This window comes from Crocodylus porosus, unplaced genomic scaffold, assembly GCF_001723895.1.
Source record: "Crocodylus porosus isolate Cpor-Errol unplaced genomic scaffold, CroPor_comp1, whole genome shotgun sequence".
NCBI classification, from domain to species: Eukaryota; Metazoa; Chordata; order Crocodylia; family Crocodylidae; genus Crocodylus; species Crocodylus porosus.
The window spans coordinates 65,149,706-65,168,646 of NW_017728931.1; the positions used below are offsets into that span (position 1 = coordinate 65,149,706).

Sequence of the window (18,941 nt, forward strand, 5' to 3'; positions counted from 1 at the left end):
CACCTAAAATGAAATGCATCAAATGGAGGGGATGGAAGTTACTGCTGAATTGCTAGTAACATCAAAGAAAAGAATAGAATATGCTTAAGTTGGATTTGTTCATGAGCAGTTACAGATGCTGAAGTCTCTAAACTTGGGCAGGGTAAAGGGAGACTTCAAAGTGCATAACATCAATTCACTTATTTTGCCATAAATCCTTGGACAGTACTGGTGAATTCAGTGGACTTGGGGTTGGGCAGGTGTTCTGTCTTCAAAAATTCTACATTTTATTGTGTAGTCTTGAACAGATTGATTTAACTGACATTCCTCAGGTTTTTGGAGGGGTTTGGCTAATAAAGTGAGGTTAATACCCAGCTCTTATTACAGTGTTTAGAGAGCCTTAATAAACGATTTAAGTGTGGAGATTTCCTAATACTTTTTCTTAGTACATATATCTGCCTTCTATCTGTGTGATTTGGCATTTAATCTTAATGAGAATCTTATTGTACTTTTTTTCAGTTTCTAGCTAAGGTTACCAGTTCTGCACCAACCTTGAGTGTAACACTTATTGCAATGTTAAAGCAATTTCAAACTACTTCTGAATGCAAGGGCTAACTTCTGGAATTTTTAACATGGGTTACCCATGATCATTGTGACCTGTTAAGAAAATGTGCATGTAATGTGTTCAGCTTTTTCAGTTTATCACATGATTGGTGGAAATGACTTTCATCATGGCTTTTATGGTGAAATGCAGTTTGCACTTCAGCGTAATACAACCTACAAGTTGTATGTTCTCACTTTGATGCTTTTTTGGACTTGTGCATATCTCTTGCAGACTGGCTTCTGAGGAAAAGACTGTGTCCACATATAGACATACTTTCTTAGCCAGGCTTGCTTGGACACTTTTCTGCCCCTCCCCCCCCCTTTTTCTTTGTATCCTTGCTTTGTATATCTGTTTCTTATGGTAGCTTTAATAGTGTATGCAGTAATCCATGCGGATGAAAAATTCTTGAGACGAAAGATCCTCAGGAAGCAAATGTATGCGGCCTGGTTTCTGTGGAGGCCTTTCAGATGACTTAACTTTCCAGAAAGCATCAAGAAAAACTTCTGTGCATAAGGGAAAATGCTTTTACATTAAGTCCGTTGTGTAATTCTCAAGTTAAATATTTGTTAAGCTGTAAAATAGATCGTGAATCAATATTGAAAACTAGTTTCTTGTGGTAAACAGGTATATACTCGAATATTTACAACTGTTGTAGAATTGCTTGCATGACACTTGAGTAAATGTCCAGTCGTTGTGACATTCAGCTTACACTTGCTTGGCTTTTTCATAGTTGATGTGATTCCTAGCATGAGAAATAGCAACCCTGTGTGCTCTAACTTATTTTAGCTCCCCCTCCCTAATGTTCAGTAATGTTCTTTAAAGCTTGTTGAATTTGTGAATAAGTACCAAAACAAAAAAAAATTGGAGAATTGTTTGAGTTTAAAAAAAAAAAAGAAAAAAAAAAAAGTCTTAGCCCATATCAAGTAATGCAGCAATTTTAGTGCTAATTTGAATTTTTAGATACTTTAATTTTTTACAGTACACTTACACAATTTTTATTCCTGTAGTAGACTGGCAGTGCTCTACTGAAACGCTCTTCATTTTTTACAGTTTATTGCAAGTTCCACTGCATCACATACAAATTCGATTCACTCATGTCTAGCTGTTTGTGGATTCAAACTCATAAGAACCCTGCTCTTTGCTAGCAAACCTGCAGACCACTAATAGAGTTTTTCTGTCTTTACAGATCCGAGTGGTGAATGCATTTCGTAGTTCCTTATATGAAGGTTTAGAAAAGCCTGAGACACGAAGTTCAATTCACAATTTTATGACGCATCCCGAGTTTAGAATAGAAGATTCCGAGCCTCATATTCCCCTCATTGATGATACTGATGCTGAAGATGATGCTCCAACAAAACGCAACTCAACTCCCCCACCCTCTCCCAATAAAAATAACAATGCGGTTGACAGTGGAATTCACCTTACAACAGACATGAACAAGTCTGCTACCTCTTCATCCCCAGGGAGCCCGCTACATAGTTTGGAAACATCACTCTGATTGTAAGCTGAATGTTAACACACTAGCTGCATTGTAAAGAAATTGAAACTGGGTCTTTTCACACGTTGTGATGGACAAGATTGTATTCTTGTCCTGGACTTCAACAGAAGACACACTTGTATGAATGTAGATTTATTTTTTTAAAGAAGCTTTCTGCCAGACTGGAGGGTGCTTTTTTTGGGGGTGGGGGTAATAATGAACTTTGACAGAAACAGTAACTCGGCATAAGTGACCTGCGGATCATCAGTTGTACTTAAGAATGGTCCTGAACAGTATGTTAACAGGGCTTTAGTTTATCTTGATCCTTTTGAAGCGGGGCGGGGGGCTGGGAAGGGCAAGGAGGCCCTGGATCATTGAATTAATACTTTAATTTCTGCTGTTGGCTGTTAATAATTTGGATTATTTATGTTTATAAATAATGCAGATCTGTTTACAAGGTTTGTAGATACTTTTTTGTTCCTGTTCATAGATGGGAAGCTTCCTTATAAATGATGCAGAGAAAAGAAGAAAAAATTAGTCCTTCAAATACTGCTGTATTTTCAGGAAAAGGGTGTTTCTATTGAAACTGTACTAAATTTTGCCTGCAATTTACCTTGTTAAATATTTGTAGATAAATTGCTGATACTAATAGCCAAATAGATGACACTAATGCTTTGTAAAAACATGAGCAGTGGTGTTCTAATGAAGTTATGGCCTCTGTCCTAATTAGTTTCTTAAATACATTTACTACTTAATGGTTTTGAAACAACTGCTTAATTTTTAAATTTTGAGAAACTTACTGAATAACTTTGTTTCGAACTTAGTAGGATTGTTTAATGCAGGACATCAGTGTGATGGAACTTGCTTGAAATACTTTTGTTATCTCAGGCAAAATGGATTAAATCAAAATACATCAGAACCTTAGTCCTTTTTGTTTTTGTCTAAACATGTTTAGCTTAGTGCTGTCTTTTGAACTGTGAGTGGAACGGTGATTTTTTTTGTTGTTGTTTTTTTCCCCCCTAATCTTCTAGAACCTTTCATACCGCATGAGGGCTGTTGGCATTTTGAAAGGCTATTGGTAGATAGCTTACATAAGGTTTTTTTTTTCTTTTTTCTTTTTGTTTTTGAACTGTTTGTAAACATGAATAAATCTGCCCTTTTATTAAAATAAATATGCAGCGATGGTTTCTAACAGATTTTTCTGAGCTCCTTCACTGGAATTTCTTGAAAGACTACTTTTTATATTACTGGTCAATTTGAATTTCAAGATGGTAACAGCCCCATCAAAAGTAGTACTTTGAAACTGGCATGCTGGTGGCTGCCCTACAGGATGGAAGTAAATTTTTAAGATATCCCAAAAATCTTCTTTTGAGCTGAAAAGGATACTTCTGGTGAATAGTTCTGGCTGAAAAAAATGTATCTAGAGACTTTAATGCATTGTGTATTTCACTCCTCAATAACAGATGAACTGGGTTAACTAATGTGGCTGTAGCTATCTGACTAGTATTTTGCATGTTTAGTTGATCAGTAACCCTGACGCCAAAATCCTGATCTGGTCCCAGTAGCACTACAGTTGTCATTGTCTGCACCAATTGGATAGTTGAATAATCTTATTTCTTCCTAACTCTTTCTGTCTGTAACATTTTACGTTGTTCTCTAGGCTTGTTTTTGTTGGGGAAACCAATCGGTCTGAATTCTAGCAATATTAATTAGCTCAGATAATTGTCAATTTTCATTTGATGTGGCCTAGTAGAAGAGAACCTTTTTTATTTATTTATTTATTTATTTATTTTGTTTCACCTTTCATCTCTTCCACTCCTCTCCCCTCTTTAATTTGCAGAACCATGGAAATGAGTACAATAAGAGTTCACACTTGATCCAACTTTTTCAACCATTGTAGACTTCTGTAATAGCTAAACTAGCCGCACAAAGGACATCTTTTGCCCAAGCCTTGAAGATAGCCTTGAATGATTTAACTTAATTATTGGGGGAAGAAAGAAACTTAAAACATGCTGCAGAAGCAATTTTAGTAGGCTTTAAACTTAAGAGTGAGAAGACGATTCATCCTCTGGGTGATGTGTATAAGTGTGGGTTTGGAGACCTTGAGTGGGCAATTTTGCATTCATCCTGGGGCTTCAGCCACTGTATCCCACTGTCAACCACTCCTTCAACTTACTTTAAGTCAACTAAATGCATCCGACTTGGAAAGAGAGCCTTGCTTTCCAGGCATGGGATTTGTACTCTTTTTATCTGGCAATGTCTTCTGAGCCTTTCAAAAATTCCCTCTGAAGTGATGAACTTAAACTGGAAAAAAGCTGTTTTGACCTCTCGAGTATCTTGTCATTTGAACATGACTGCTTAATAGTATTGCTAAGTAACTTCTTCCTGTCTAATAGTCATGGTTGTTAAACACTGTTTTAAGACTGGATTGTACACATGCCTTTTGAGGAAAACACAGATGTGTAGGCCTTGCACACGGTGATCCTGTCTGAGTCTGTTTAACATGCAGGACATAAACACTGGCAAGTATGAATGAAACCCAAAATTGGGACTACTTGCTTAAAAGGGAGTCGAATTCCTTTTTTACTGCTGTGATTTCAACAAACCATAACATGTTACTAAGATTATTTTAAAAGGAAAAAATAGTTATCACTTGACTGCTGAGCCCTTCATTACCTTTCTGATTGTAAGGTTTACTTGTCTTGCTCATTTGTAAATGAAATAAATGTGCTGTTCATCTCGGTCTGAATGGGGACTGGAATATCTGAATGTCAAATACAGTACTGTGTAATATTTTTTTGAAATGCATAGCTTTACTAAAAGTATCTGAAATGTTTAACATAAATTTGGTTATTCTGTAAAATGTGAATTGTACCATGATCAAGCAACAGTGACTCTGTATATTGTACTGTATTCGCATTTTATAAGACTTTAATGTTTATATCTCTGTTCACTGAAGAGTGGTTACTAACCTAAATAATTGTAAATAGGATGCGAAGAATTATATAAAGACAGCAAGCTGCATTTGATCTAAAATTTGGTATTTAACTGGGGCAAAAGTAGAGTTGGTGACTGCATGAGACCTCCTGGATTTTTTTGTGTACATTTGCCCTGATGATGTTAAGATCAAAGTTATGGAATAGCCTCTTCAGAGAAATTGGGGCTACTGGGGAGTGTTTTTAAAGTCCACCAAAACGGAAATAAATACTTATGGAACAATTTTTTTCCCCCCTCTAGAACTAAGCATGTTTGAAATGATTCAGTGAATTTTAATGCCAAACTCTACTGATACTTGTCAGTTTACTGTTCAAAAGTCTCTGCAGACTCAAGAAGGTGTTTGGGATTTAGTTAGAAGCTTGTCTGAAGGGTCATAACACTAAGTATTACCTTTTTAGTTCTGGAGAAACTGGAGCCATTGGCAAGGAAATTTTCTGACTAGAATGTAAAATGCAGGGTGGTTTTTTTTAATGCAGCTACTTTTAATGAGCCTCCCCTTTTTTTGAGGGCTGTCTGCTGATCCTCCCATTGCTTGGAGTCCCTTCTGAGATTGGTCTGAATAGTTAGCTCTTTGAGTAACCCTGATGAGCAAGGAGGACTAATTGTTTTTCTTCAGCTTTCTAGTCGACAGAACTACTGCAAAGAAAATTCTTGGCATGTCTTCCTATCTTATTTTTACTTCCATGTTGTATAGGAAGTACAAGGGTGGTTTTTCATCATTTGTTTGTTTTAACTGAGTCTGCTCCAACAACTCTCAAGAATATGGCTTTATCTCTTGTAGCTAAAGCATATTTCTTATGTAAAGGCCTCGTCCACTCATACAGTCCTTTTCTAAGCCAGGCATTATTTTTTCCTTCAGCTCAAGCTAACTGGGATGGATTTGAAAACCCAGGCAGAGTCTGACAACACCAATACTTGACTCAGATTACAGGAGCTGTGGCAACACTAGAGTGAGTGCAATGAGGACAGTGAAACCTAGCAGAAAAGGTAAAGCGCATTCCTCAGTGACCTGGGGTCTCGCACATGGCTTTCTTAGTACTTGTGCCGTCTTTTCTCCCTTCCCTCTCTGCTCAAGTGCCATAATGGAAAAATGACTACTAGAAGATCATAAACATCTCTCTCTCTCTCCTTCTCTCCCTCTCTCAGAAAAGCCCTTCTGGTCTGTCTAATAGAGTTACTGCATAGCTACTTCCAGAAATGATGCATGGTTTCTAGTGAGGGTTCCAGGAACCGCTTGTGCTTTTGGGCCTGTTACTTTCATTGGTTGACAGCAAGAGATGCTGGGGTAAAGGAGGAACATTAATCACTTGATGCCTTTTTATTTTCCACCTTCCCTTTGTCCTCTCAAACTATAGGTTCCTAAAATGCAAAGGGAGCAGCCTCCTTTATTACCTCCCTAACTCCCCCTAATGAAAGAAGTGTGGATTCCCTTCCCCCCCCCCCCCTTGGATCCAGGTAGACTGTAATTAACTGTCTAGAATCTCTGAAGGAATATTTTACCCTGGTTCAAATGACAACCTAGTATTACAGCTTGAACAACTAATACTTCAGCCTGATTCGGTACATCTTTGAAGCAGAGCTAAAACCTTTTGGTAGAGGGACAAAAATACCTCTCATGGAAGTAATGTCATGTCCTGTGACAATTCCTGATTGAGTGTGTGTGTGCACACAATGAAGCAGTGTGGTGATCCTTCAAAAGCTTCCCTTTTTTTGTCTCCTGATTTTAGTAGGATGTCCATTGCTTAATGCACAAATCTTAAGCCCACTGTAAAAGCGTGTACTCTATCTGTAGAAACCTTCCATAGTTTTGTCCTTTCCTAATGCTTTTAAGTTGACTACAACCTTTTTTGTGGTAACTGCTACACTGAGAAGGGATCTGTGCTATTTGCTTGGAAAGCAGCCCAGAAGGGCGGGGGGGTGCCTACTGTCCCTTTTTTAAGATGGGAGTGTTCTGAAATTTGCCTGGCAAAAGTGGTGACAGAACACTAAAGAATTCCAACCTCGTCCAAAACTAGGGCAGGAGGCCCTCAATGAATGAATGTTTCCTTGCGTCAACAGGATCTGTAGATTCATGCACATGTTGGGGGGTGGGGGGAATAAACATGCCCCTTAACAGACTCTTCCTCAATATGTCTTGTAATGCCTGATGCAGCTTCTAGAAACTGTATGTGACCTTGCTGATTTTTGGTTTTTGTTTTTTGTTTTTTAGGAGATCTGGTAACCTTAAAGTACTTTTTTCCCTCTAAGCACCTGGTATGGATGACTTTTTAAAAATTTTTACTCCCTCTTGCACTGAGAAATTAGAAGTGTCAGTATTTTTGTGGAGACTAATTTTTTTCTCTCCTAAACTCCTCCTTTCTTTCCTAGTGTTGTGTATCTATCCCAAGCTCTCTAGCTCAGTGTTTTTCAACCTCATTGGGTTCAAGTCACATCTCAGAAAATTTCATTTCTTTAGCTTTTGCTCACTTTCTGACTGCAAGTAACTGTAATAGAGCAGTTCTCTTGAAAACAACTCGGAGACCACAATAGGTCAAAGTTTTTTTGACACTGAATTTACTATTTGAAATCTGAGTCTTACTTGTGAATCGTGTGCAGGTGTTCACACACCAAATGGTGCTAATAGTGAGTGGCACCCTTGAAAGAATCTCATGATACCAGTGCTGCAGTACCCTGGTTGAGATTCACTGCCTTGGCACTCAGGCTAGTTATTGCAAAGTTCCTAATTTTTTAAAGGTTTTTTTTGCTCTTGTTTTTGGTGTCTCTTTGGTGGGGGGGGGGTTAGTGTTTAGATTTTAATAAATTTTTAAGTTGTGCGCTTTTGTTTTTTTTTTTTTTTTGTCTGAGCGTCCCTAATGAGTACTGCCATTAACAGAGGTGTGTGCTTGGAATGTGTAGCTGACAATTCAGTGTCTATTGTCTTAAGAACTAGATTTTGTTTATGGTGAAGTTCTACCCTGGAAGAAATCCAAATACTCGGACTTCTTTGCTGGGAAATGATGCGTTCCTTTTGAAGGGTTTTGTTAGCAGGACAGAAGAAAGCTAATTGTATGATCTTTTAACACCCTCAAAGTTATGTTGGTATAAAAACTAACTTCCCCATGCTATCAGACTACTGTTAGCCCTAGACATGCCAAATGCAGCCTGAATGAGAGAAGGGTTTGATTCTCTACGATCTGAAGGGATCCCTCAACAAAGGTTGGCCAGAAACTATAAGATTCTGCTTCCAAGATGAGGTTTATTTTCAAGAAGGGAAAGCAAAACCTCTTTTGGATATGAGCAGCTATTGCTGCTTCTGAAGCTTTTAGCTTTCTATTTCAGATTAGTGGTCCCCTCCCTAACCCTCCCCAACCCCAAAACAGCCTTTAGTGTAATGCACTAAACTACACAGGGAAAGTAATGTGACTTTTTTTTGTGTTTTTTATTGCAGCAGGCCACCCACAATCCCAGAATTGCCAGATGTCTAAAGTAACACTGCAGTGATACTTAAATGGAAAGTCTTTTTGCACCCTGAGAAACACACATGGGATCTGTTACAACATTATAGGATGTAGCATAAGAAATGGGTCGGCTTTTCTTAAATTTTATCTGCCAACAAACAAATCTGTAGCTCTTTCTTTTTCACAGAAGTCAACAAGCTTGCGCATTGCTTAAGCTTGACTTCTTCTTAAGGAGGATGTCACTGATTTTGCTTTAACTTCTATTGCATGGACTACAGTAAAACCAGGTGATCAGTGAAGATCCAATTTGGGTTAAGCTGCAGTGACCCGAGAGCACCTGGTTTTGAAGTTTAGTCATCTCTTCTGCTTTTGTACTTCAAAAATGTGTATTTAAATTCAACTCCTGATGGTTCGAGGTACAAAAATAGAGGCCTTGCTTTGGAGAAGAAATGAAGTATCACTAATCATGCAGGACTCTCCTTTTTGGTCACTTGGTTTGCTTCTATAGTCTCCTTTCTGGTGTACAAAGATTAAGTCCATCATAAGACTAGATTAATTCCTCAAGCGTCCTTACAGAGGACTTTAATGTTTGTCCCTTGTAACTCTTGTATGGACCTCTAATGGACACTGTCTGCTGTTTAAGGCCAAGTAAAGCTCTAATTGCACCCACCTGTCATGTGGAATGTAACTTGTACAACTAATTTACATGTGCCCTTGAGAGAATGACAAGCAAGAACTTTTTTTTATGTTGCTGCAGTTACCTCTTGTCATGAAGTCTTCCATGTCGCACATTTTTAAAAGTAGCTCCTTAACCTACCAGTTCCCCAGTAATGCAACTCTAGCTATAGAAAGAACAAATAAACCAAAAAAGCACCCAAGTGATGGGCACAACCAAGTGTGAGAAGTTTTTCAAACTGATTATAAAATATAGCAAAGCCATTCTATAGTCTTAGCCTTATAATGCTGCATTGCTAATGTTTGCATTACCATAATGACTAGGAATCCTGGTCAGACCACGACTCAACTGTGCTATGCATTTTATACACTAGAATGTGTACCCACCAAAAAGCTTACAATTCTTTTATGAAAAAGCATACGGAAAGGGAGGTGGGAGGGGGGAAAAGGACCATGTGTTAACATTATTAGGCATGTACCTGGTAGTTCTTGAACATCAGAAGCTTAACTACTATTAAAGGAGGAATTTAGACAAACTATGAGGCTGCTATAAAAAGAACAGTTGAGTCCTGGTCTCCCACTAGCACTCCTAGTCATTATAGTCTGCCTTGCTAATGATGTTTGCATTACTATAGAATGGCTTTGCTAAAAGAAGAGATTTGCAAATTTGGTTTGAAAAAACTACTTGCACTGAATTGTGCCAATCATTTGTGTGGTTTTTTTGTTCTTTTTATAGTTGCAATGAGGCAGCTGTTATAAGGGTTATCCTGCCAGAGTAGAAGAGAAAGCACAAAGATGCTTTAAAAAAGGTAAATGGACAATGGGCTGATCAAAGATAATGGGTTGCCCATTAATACTGAGAGGATGGATGGATTGGAGAAACAGTGAATGGCTTTTCAATTTTAAATTAAGACTACTTTTTTTCTCCATCACAAATAAGTTGTTAGATAGAAAGAGAAGCAAAAGGGTGTGTACAAGCAACATGTCTATAAGGTGGGTGGTGGTGATGTTAAACAGGTATTTGGGAGAGGTGGATTTGGCCTGATTTCAGAATATAGACGCATATCTCTGTTTTTGTTCTTTGCTGTACATCCAAGTTAGAACTAACAAATGAAAAGATCTGGTTCTAAATATTAAGTCTTAAAGAGATTCTGGATAAAATGTCTCAATTTATCCCTTCAAACTTGCATTGTCTTAAATTTTACTCTCATTCTACTACCCTTCCAAAAAAACAGATTTTCTCATACTAGGGAAACTAATGTTTCCCTATTTTGTAGAATGCTTCCTTTTGAAAAACAAAGTAGGAAGCAGTTGGTTATGACCTAATACTTCTAGTAGAAATAATGAACTTGGCTGTCTAAGTAGTTTTTTAAATTAAAAACCAAATAAATTGTAGGTGCTCTGATTTTAGAGCATTACAATTTTCCTTTATTATGCAAATTGTTTCTTGATTAGTATGTGGCTAAAATTACACTTTTCTGGAGCTGAATATGATTTGTCCTTGTAATGCAAGGATGAACTTCAGCCATGGTAGCACCTTTTGTATACATCTAAATACCAAGCAATGGTGCTATAATTGAAAAGTTGATTTCTTTTAAAGTGTCACTTTGTATTCTGTAGCTGGGCTTGGCAGGATATGACTTTTATCTGTAAATGTCAATTTCCACCAACCACTGCCCTCCCCCACTTACAAACCAGCCAAATTTTTTTTCAGTCAAAGGGAATAACAGAAGGGAGTTGCAAGCTAGAAAATTGAGGGGTGAGGGGCAGTCTTTAAAGAAGAAAACAGAGGGCAGCCCAATGATGCATCAATTAAGTAATTAGGTATTTGTTTACAGGTATGGTAAGCAGGCTGGAAGGAGAAAATGGGCTACTTAAACCTTTACTTGAAGCCCCAGGAGGGCTGGGGTCAAAGAAGAGGGTGTTTTCTGTTTTTGTTTTTGTAGTTTTTTGAGACTGACTGAAAGCAGCAGTGGGGGCATTCTTGACATGAGTGGGACAGTTCAGCTGCAGAGAAGCAGGGAGAGACTGTAAAAGGAGGCAAATCAGACTACTGGTGAGACAATTCTTTCTTTGTCTCTCTCAGGATACAAGTAATTGGTGGGGTTTTTGTTTTTTCTTGGCCACCTTTTTGCCATGCCAGGGGTGGAAGATCTTTTTGTTAATTTTATTTAAATTGCTAAAAGCAAAATAAATGCTGGAAAATTTATCAACTGTCAATTACAAAAATAAATATAATTCTGCCAAGGCTGTCCATAGTGCTTAATTTGCTTTGAAATGATTATACTCTTCAAACCTCAAATATTTACTTTTAACTTTTTAACACTTAAAAGGAACAAAGGGAAATACTTGCATTTCTTCCAGATAAGTGGTGGTTTGTGTTTACACATGCTATTAACATGCATCAGTAAACTGGGTTGGAGCAGTCCGAGCTGGCAGTGGACCCAGGGGGTCAATGTGCTAGCCTGGGGCTGGTTTGGGCATAAGGATGCTCCAGTGCAAAGATAGCAAGTAGGCAGCCCCTGCACTGAAGTAGCCTCATCTCAGCCAGCGGTATCTGAAGTGCAGCACTGCAGAGTTAAAAACAAAACAAAAACAACTCCACAGCACAATAGTATTTACGAGTTCTACTCAGCAGCAGAGTTGATTACTGGGCCGCAGGAAACTAGGGCTGCACATGTAGACATAAGATACTTGCTGTGGAGCTAATTAGGAGTCTCCTCTGCAGTAAATGTCTTGTGTAGATGCCCCCAGTAAGAAGAAACCAAAAGCTCAAATACACCACTTCTGGGCACTATTCATCTAAAGGATTGCTTATAGAAGGATAGGATTGTTTCAGTTGTCATCAAGTAGCTCAGAGATCGTACAAGGATTGCTAAATTAGGCAACAAATTCTCCCTCACTCCAATATTTCTTTCTCTAGTGAAACATTGGTGGGTCAGTTTTCTGTGTTAACTTTTTTTCATTTTGCCTAGTTTGGAAACTGTGTGGCCTTAATGCAGATTGAAGCACCGAGTATAAAGTGGACCTTGGAAACTCCATTTCCCTGAAAAGGATTGACTTTATTTTGATAAATGCGGAGTGTGGTAATGGTGCTAAGCATTTTTATTGGATCACAGTATCTGTCCTCAGCAACATCAAGCTCTGTTTCATCTCTTTTCATCTGAAGTGTGAACTGCAAGGGCTAGTCAAGTACCATGTGAGAGAATGCCAAAGTCTGAGGTCAACAGGGAAGCACTAAAGAAAGAGTTACCAAGAACTGAGTGCTGAAGAGCAGCCAAGAAAAAATCAAGTAAGCCTTGTATTTGGCTAGCTTGGATATGCTGCAGAGCAGGAAGGAAGATGCAAAAGCCTAGATATTAAGATCCCCTTTACCTGGCTAATGAAAAGCAGAAGACTAAATGCAGGAGGATTCTATTAAGCAGTCATGCTCAGGATATGAGGAGGTCTGTGGAAAGGCCAACATTGCAGCTCAGATTTGTTGTGATAGTCTTTAGCTATGTTGTGGTATCTAACTTCTTGCAGACTGTCCTTTTATTTTCTCCAGGAAGTACCAGCCTAGACTATAATAAAAAGAAATGCTTACTATTTTAAATAAATATACGTTAAACTGTCAGGAGGTGGGTTGAATATTTACAGGACCTTTGCATGGATGACGGCTCAAAAGACAAGGAGCTGGTCAAAGATCTAGAAATCAAAGCTCCATCGTAACTGGAAAAAGTGTTTTTTCTCTTGATAGAAGATGGACTGGTCAGAAGAATGAAGGAAAATGTTTCAGAATGGGTGGCAGAGCTTACTGTGATCGCTTTTGCATACATCATATCTGCTTGATAAAGATACCTAGAAGAAAGTGGGAAAATACCTGAATGTTGAAGCTTTAAATCTTAATGGCCATACACAAGAAAACTTACGCAACTGCATCAACTACGCTATCTTGCTTTGACAGGTGCTTGCTTCAAAGTCCACCTTGGGGTCTTCATCAATAAAAAGGTGTTCTTTGAATCTAAAAACAAACAAACAAAAACCTGTCAGAGCAGCAGGCTAGTTTCTAAAAAGGATATAGTAATGGCTTGGCAAAACCTGTATTTTAGAGGCTGGTCAGTCCATGGTTCCACACAATACATTTAACTCCTTTTTAGAGTTGAAAAAAATGTAGGCTGTTCTGAGGTGATCAAAAAGCTGCTAGCTCTACCGAAAACCATTTTACAGAGGTGGTACTGGCAGTCCTAGTCAATTGTGAACTGAGCAACTACGTTGCCATAATGACTGATAGGAGATGGGACAAGCAGTTACCTTCCACCTGCCTAATTTTTCTTGGAAAATTGAATTGTGATAGCCTAAGATCTTTGGGGTAGAAAAGCATTATATATACCAAGGAGATGAACAGTCTGATTTTTACCAATGACCTCTCTAAACATAGAGACGGGTTGGTTCTCCTCCATAGGACCAAACAGCAATTTAGTTTGATAAGCCGCCCATGGCCTTCTGTAAGGGGGTGCATTTTAAAGTGTCAAGATGTGTGGAATATAGGCATCTGTCTAGTTGGGAATCGAGTCACAGTTGCTGTGATGAGATCTTGAAAAAGACAACTGCCACAATTCAAACCATACAGATGTGAATCTTCCTTGACAACCTACTCCAGAGAGCAGGAATTAAAACTTATCTGTGTGGGAGATCTTCACCTTCAAAAGCCCAATGCACAAAGACTACTGACTTTTTTTCTAATATTTTATTTATAAAAAAAAAAAAAAAATTGTTTGTGGCCAGTTGACAAAACTACATCATTATGATGATGGGGAGAGTGGGGGAGGGGGGGCATGGAAAAAATATTGTTGATCTGGCAATGAGGTAGAAGCTCTGGCTGCCTGAATATGAAATGTGGCAGACAAAGGATACCTGGTAATACCTCATTTAAAAATGACAGACCATGCATTTATCTACTGTACACTATGGTAAATGGACTGTGAGATGAGAAGAAAAGATTTTGCTATATAATTATAAATTTTTGCTTTTGTACCATAGCAACTTATTTTCTCTCTTCCCAGTAAGCTGGATGGTATCTTTACCTGGATCTGCTATTACAGTGCTGTCTCTTGAACTCTACTCCCTTTCAGTAATGACAAAGTTGTTCTGCAACCACTGGCCTAAACAAGTGATAGTCCCAGATGAGAGAACCTTTACGGACCTGAGAGAAGATGAATTTATTTACTGCTTGACAGAGAGGGTGATTTGTCTTGCAAGCATCACAACCCAGTGTTAAATTATCATGAGGACCCCCTCCTCATTCCTGAGACATGGCTTCAATACAGGAAAACCTGATCAGTAGCTTCTTCCTATTTCAGGGCCTTTTTGAGTATAAGGATGGCATTGTGCCAGCCTTGTGCATAGAGGAAAACTTCCAGCGTGCTCTAGACCTCTCCAAAGAATCCTGCTGAACTTTGGGCAGGTCTCTCTCAACATTGAGACTAAAGTGTTCTACTAGCCTGCTCTGGGCCATGACTGTCCTCTTTCCCAAATTACCATTTGAGGGGATAGACCCTGGAAGTAGCTGAGCAATTTCCCCAACTTGATAGCCACCTATGAATGAACTTTGAGGAGATCCAGCACAGGATCTGGTGTGCAAGTGCCTCCTTTGCTAATTTCTTTGGCACATCTTTTATTCATTGCGATCTTCAGAAAGATGCACAGATCCAGGCTTATAATGCAGTAGCCATCTCCACTCCTTTACAGATGTGAAATGTGGGTTACCTACCATCATCTCAGGAGCCAGGAGAGGTATTGCCAGCATTGCCTCTGTAAAATCCTCTCTATTCAGATGAGATTGGCTTCAAAAGATGCTGACATGCCTGTGGCAATGTTACCAATGTGGAGTTATTAATTCTCAGTTACCAACCTTGCTGGACTGGACGTTGTGTGTGGATGCCTGACTCAGCTCCCAAAACGAGCATTTTATATGCAGCCTAGTAATGGCCTGAGATCTTGCAGTGCCCAGAGGAAATGCTACAAGAATGCTTTGAAGGCATACATCAAGAACATTGATTGTGAAATCAAGAACTGGGGAGGAGCTGGCTGCCAACTGGCTCCCAATGGTGCTGTAACCTGAACCAAGCAGCAGCCTGTATTGAGGCACTGTCTCAGCCTTGAAGCAGAGAAGAGTGGAAGAAGGAAAAAGAAGAATCCTGACCTGCAGCCTACTCTCCTGTGTAGAAAGACTTGCAAGTTCTGCGGATAGATCTGTGGCTCAAGGATTGGACTCTTAAGTCACCTCCAAGACATATCAATGAGCTGTAGTAGAGAGCATCCTCAAACCAAGAGATTGTTGCCACCAGCAAGTCCAAGGATGATATATGATCCAGCCAGTCCTGAAGTAGGCATGAGTCAAAGAAACTTCTGAAAAGGTCCATAGTTTCTTCCCACAAAAGATACTAAATTGGGGGCTTGGCATCTGAAAGTAAGGCTCCGCTTTCTGGATCAAGGTAGTCTCATGGTGCTTAGACTGTACGTTAAAAAACTTTAAGTCCCAATAAAGGCAAGGTATTCATTCATGCCACAAGATGGTAGCTGTTGATGAGCAAGCAAAGAGCTCTTTGGCTTTCCTCTCCCCATTCCCGAAAGAGGAGACGGCTGGAACTTTGGCCCTGCAGAAGTTCCCAGTGGGGGGTGTCTTTTTTTTTTTTTTTAAATCTGGCTCATCCATGTCCATACCCGTGTGTCAGCAAAAAAGTCTGCTGGACTGTAGAATACAATGTTAGTTGCTTGCAGGAACCAAAAATTGCTATACAGGAATATGGCTGGGTACAGACATTCATTTCTTAGCAGTAGAAAATTAGGCTAGGAGCTGAACCATGTATGTTCCAGTCCCTGGGTAGAGATCTACATTAGGCAATTTTTCCAGCCAGGGAGAGTTGGAGGGTTTCTGCCTGGTTCACCTACACCTTTTAAGGGAGCCCATTATTTGAAAGCTTGTTCTGTCCCCTGCTTGGGAACGATACCAGGCTGGCAATAGGCAGCCCTCCTGTTTTTAAATTGCCTTGTGTGCAGTCCAGATGGGCTGCATGTTGGGTAATTCCAAAGCTGGAGGTGTGAGGAAGTGGGGTTGAGGATACCTACGCCAACCACAAGTCCTGGCTCCCTGAGTTCTAAAGCTGCCCCAAGTCTGATCTCTGGGAAGCTCCAAAGCTGTCTGAGCCTGGGCAACTTTCCAGCAGTGGCATAGCTGTCTCCCATGCCTAGCATGCCCGTGTGGAACTGGAGGCCTCACTAGGTCAGGGATCTTCTCCCTCAGTGCAAATTCTTCTGTGGCAGGAACAGTCCCAAAACCCCAAGAGAACTGTCTTGCCAATTAGTGGATTGGTAGGACAGGAGCAGGCCTGTTCACCTGGGGCATCTGACAGCTGTCAGGGAGCCAGTGCTCTCCCTCCTTCCTTCTTACTTGGAGAAGGTAAGGAGAACAGTGGACTGAGAGGAGAGTGTATCTGTGTCTCCTAAGAGGTGTTCAAGTTGGATCAGGGAGGAGGAAAATCTTCCTTGGAAGTCGCCGATCTAACTAGACAGAAGAGCCAGTTCTCTTTTGGAAGAAAGTTATTTAGCATCTGTACATCTCTATTCTGGGGAGAGAAACCTTTCTCCCAGCACAAACAAACAATGTCTATATTTGACCTATAAAGAAAACTGGTAACTTCAAAAAAAAAAAAAAAAAAAAACCCAACCAGTCAGTGTAGTTGGTTTTGGAAGGGAATACCTGAAAAGACCCAGATAAAAGGCTGATGTGTGTATAAAAAGTTAACTACTAGCAAATCAGTCAAAAAAACCTCACTCCAAAAAATTATCTAGTAAAGAAAACCCTGGATGAAAAGCCCCTTCTTACTACCAAATAACTTTTTATGTTGCTTTAAAATGAGCTTTGTATTGGTGTACATAATACATAGTGTGACCTGTGATGTCCAGTATCCTAGCTCTGACTACAAGGAAACAGTAAAGTGTAGTTAATACCCTTCATAATTAGCAATCATTGGACTTCACAAATGATGAGTCAGTCATAGAATGCTGAATTGAATAGGCCTCAAGCCTCACCGAAGTGAACCTAGCAATCCACTGACTATGAATGCATTCAAGAAGGGACTATCATTTAATGGGAGGAGGATACAAGCTTGCAAGGAAAGCTAGAAAAGTCTCGGGCAAAGAAAAAAAATTCCTCAAAATATCAAAAGACAGAGTGGAATTTTGTTACCTTATGTGCCTAAAGATTAGTTTTGTTTTGGGTTGTTTTTTAGCTGCATGAATAGCATTTTAGACACTTGTGCATAGGTTATGATTTTATTACCCCTGCAGTACACACAGATAAGTATGTTCATGAAGACTTTGTATGCATACTTGTACCTCTTTTCTCAATGTCTGATGTTGTATTTGATACTGTTTAAAGCATTTTGTTGGAATTGGCCTTCCCCTGTGACCTGATGTCAGATGAAACCTGTTTTACGGTTACCCAAATTGCTCCTTTGCAGAATCTTAGCACTCCTAGTATTGTGGAACTTCTTTTGTTCTTATTTGATAAATTGATCAGTGGGCCAGATAAAATTTTAGGTTAACTGGCCCTTTTGAGATTATATCTGGGCTTGCAGATTTTTCTTTTTTAAAAAAAGAGGTTTACTGCTAATAATTTTAACTTCTTTTGTGGTTAAGGGCACTACAGAAATACTGTTGCTAGGTATAATATTAGAATTGGTAATTACAGCAGTACAGAGAAGCTGTGATAAATAGCCCATCCATGTGGGGCAGGCATGAATGGGGGGGACTGCCCCAGGTGCCCTGTACTTTGGGGGGGCTCTGGGGACAGTGCCATACAGGTCCTGCTGCAGCTGGCTCGTGCAGGCTGTCACCACCCCCTGGCCTTGCACAGGCTGATGCACACCCCTAGGGGTGGTTCTGCCCATCCCAGATCTTTATGTTGATGTACCCAGACTATCTTTAGTACTAGAGCTGGTTTGAGCGTTTCTAGACTATATGGCAATGTGCAGTATAGACCAACACTAATCAATTGGAAAATATGTCACCATTCTCATGTGATACAAGAACAATTATCCTGCTTCCGGGATACAGAAAAGAAACATTCTTTGGAGACTTTTTCCTTGTCCATAGAATTAACAATTTGTGATCCATCTAAAATTGGAACTATGCTATTGCTAGAACATTCTTCTTCTTACTGGCCTTAGCCCAACAGCCATAGCTTTTTCCCAGAGGTTTTTAGTTCCACTTCCTACTTTTTACCCATTGTTTTTCTTGTATCATTTGCTATTTATGGTCTTCCTTTCTTGGTTTTTACATCTAATTGCTGACTTGGTTATCACTGAACCAGGCTGGTAGATAAGTTTATGGCTGTCCTTTTTTTTTCTCACTTGTGGAACTTTGGCTCTTCCTCCAGCCTGTAGTGACTGTTTGGGTTCAATAAATTCAGGCACACACGAATGAAAAGAACAAACCAAAACCAAAAATTGTGGAGCATGCAACCTCTGCAGATCCTTTCTATTTATAACTAGCTAGCTTAACTGAGGGACTATCTCCCAATTTCTATAACTTTCTAAGTAAGGAAGCATCTCTAAACTAACTATAGGTTCTATCACTACCAGTTCCTTTTTAACAATAACTGAAGAATCGATTTTTAACACAACAGTTGTGACACCCATGTACATCAAAGAGGTTAGTAGCACTTCACCCCGGAGTGAGTCTTTACTGGTCACTTCCCTGTGTTCCCTTTTTCTGCAGCTCTCCTAGC

The 18,941-nt window shown here is 39.4% G+C and overlaps 1 protein-coding gene across 5 annotated transcripts in view; it reads left to right on the forward strand.

The window, feature by feature from the left end:
- The window catches only part of ATP2B1 (ATPase plasma membrane Ca2+ transporting 1), an 89,967-nt gene extending 84,871 nt beyond the window's left edge, over positions 1 to 5,096 (forward strand). For 4 of the 5 annotated variants that reach the window (XM_019545254.1, XM_019545256.1, XM_019545253.1 and 1 more), the window contains one exon: positions 1,770 to 5,096. In XM_019545254.1, the coding sequence (XP_019400799.1) occupies positions 1,770 to 2,081 (312 nt within the window). In that variant the 3' untranslated portion in view covers positions 2,082 to 5,096. The remainder of the gene's footprint in view (positions 1 to 1,769) is intronic. The other variant, XM_019545257.1, reaches the window with a different exon arrangement.
- Positions 5,097 to 18,941: the final 13,845 nt, after the last annotated feature.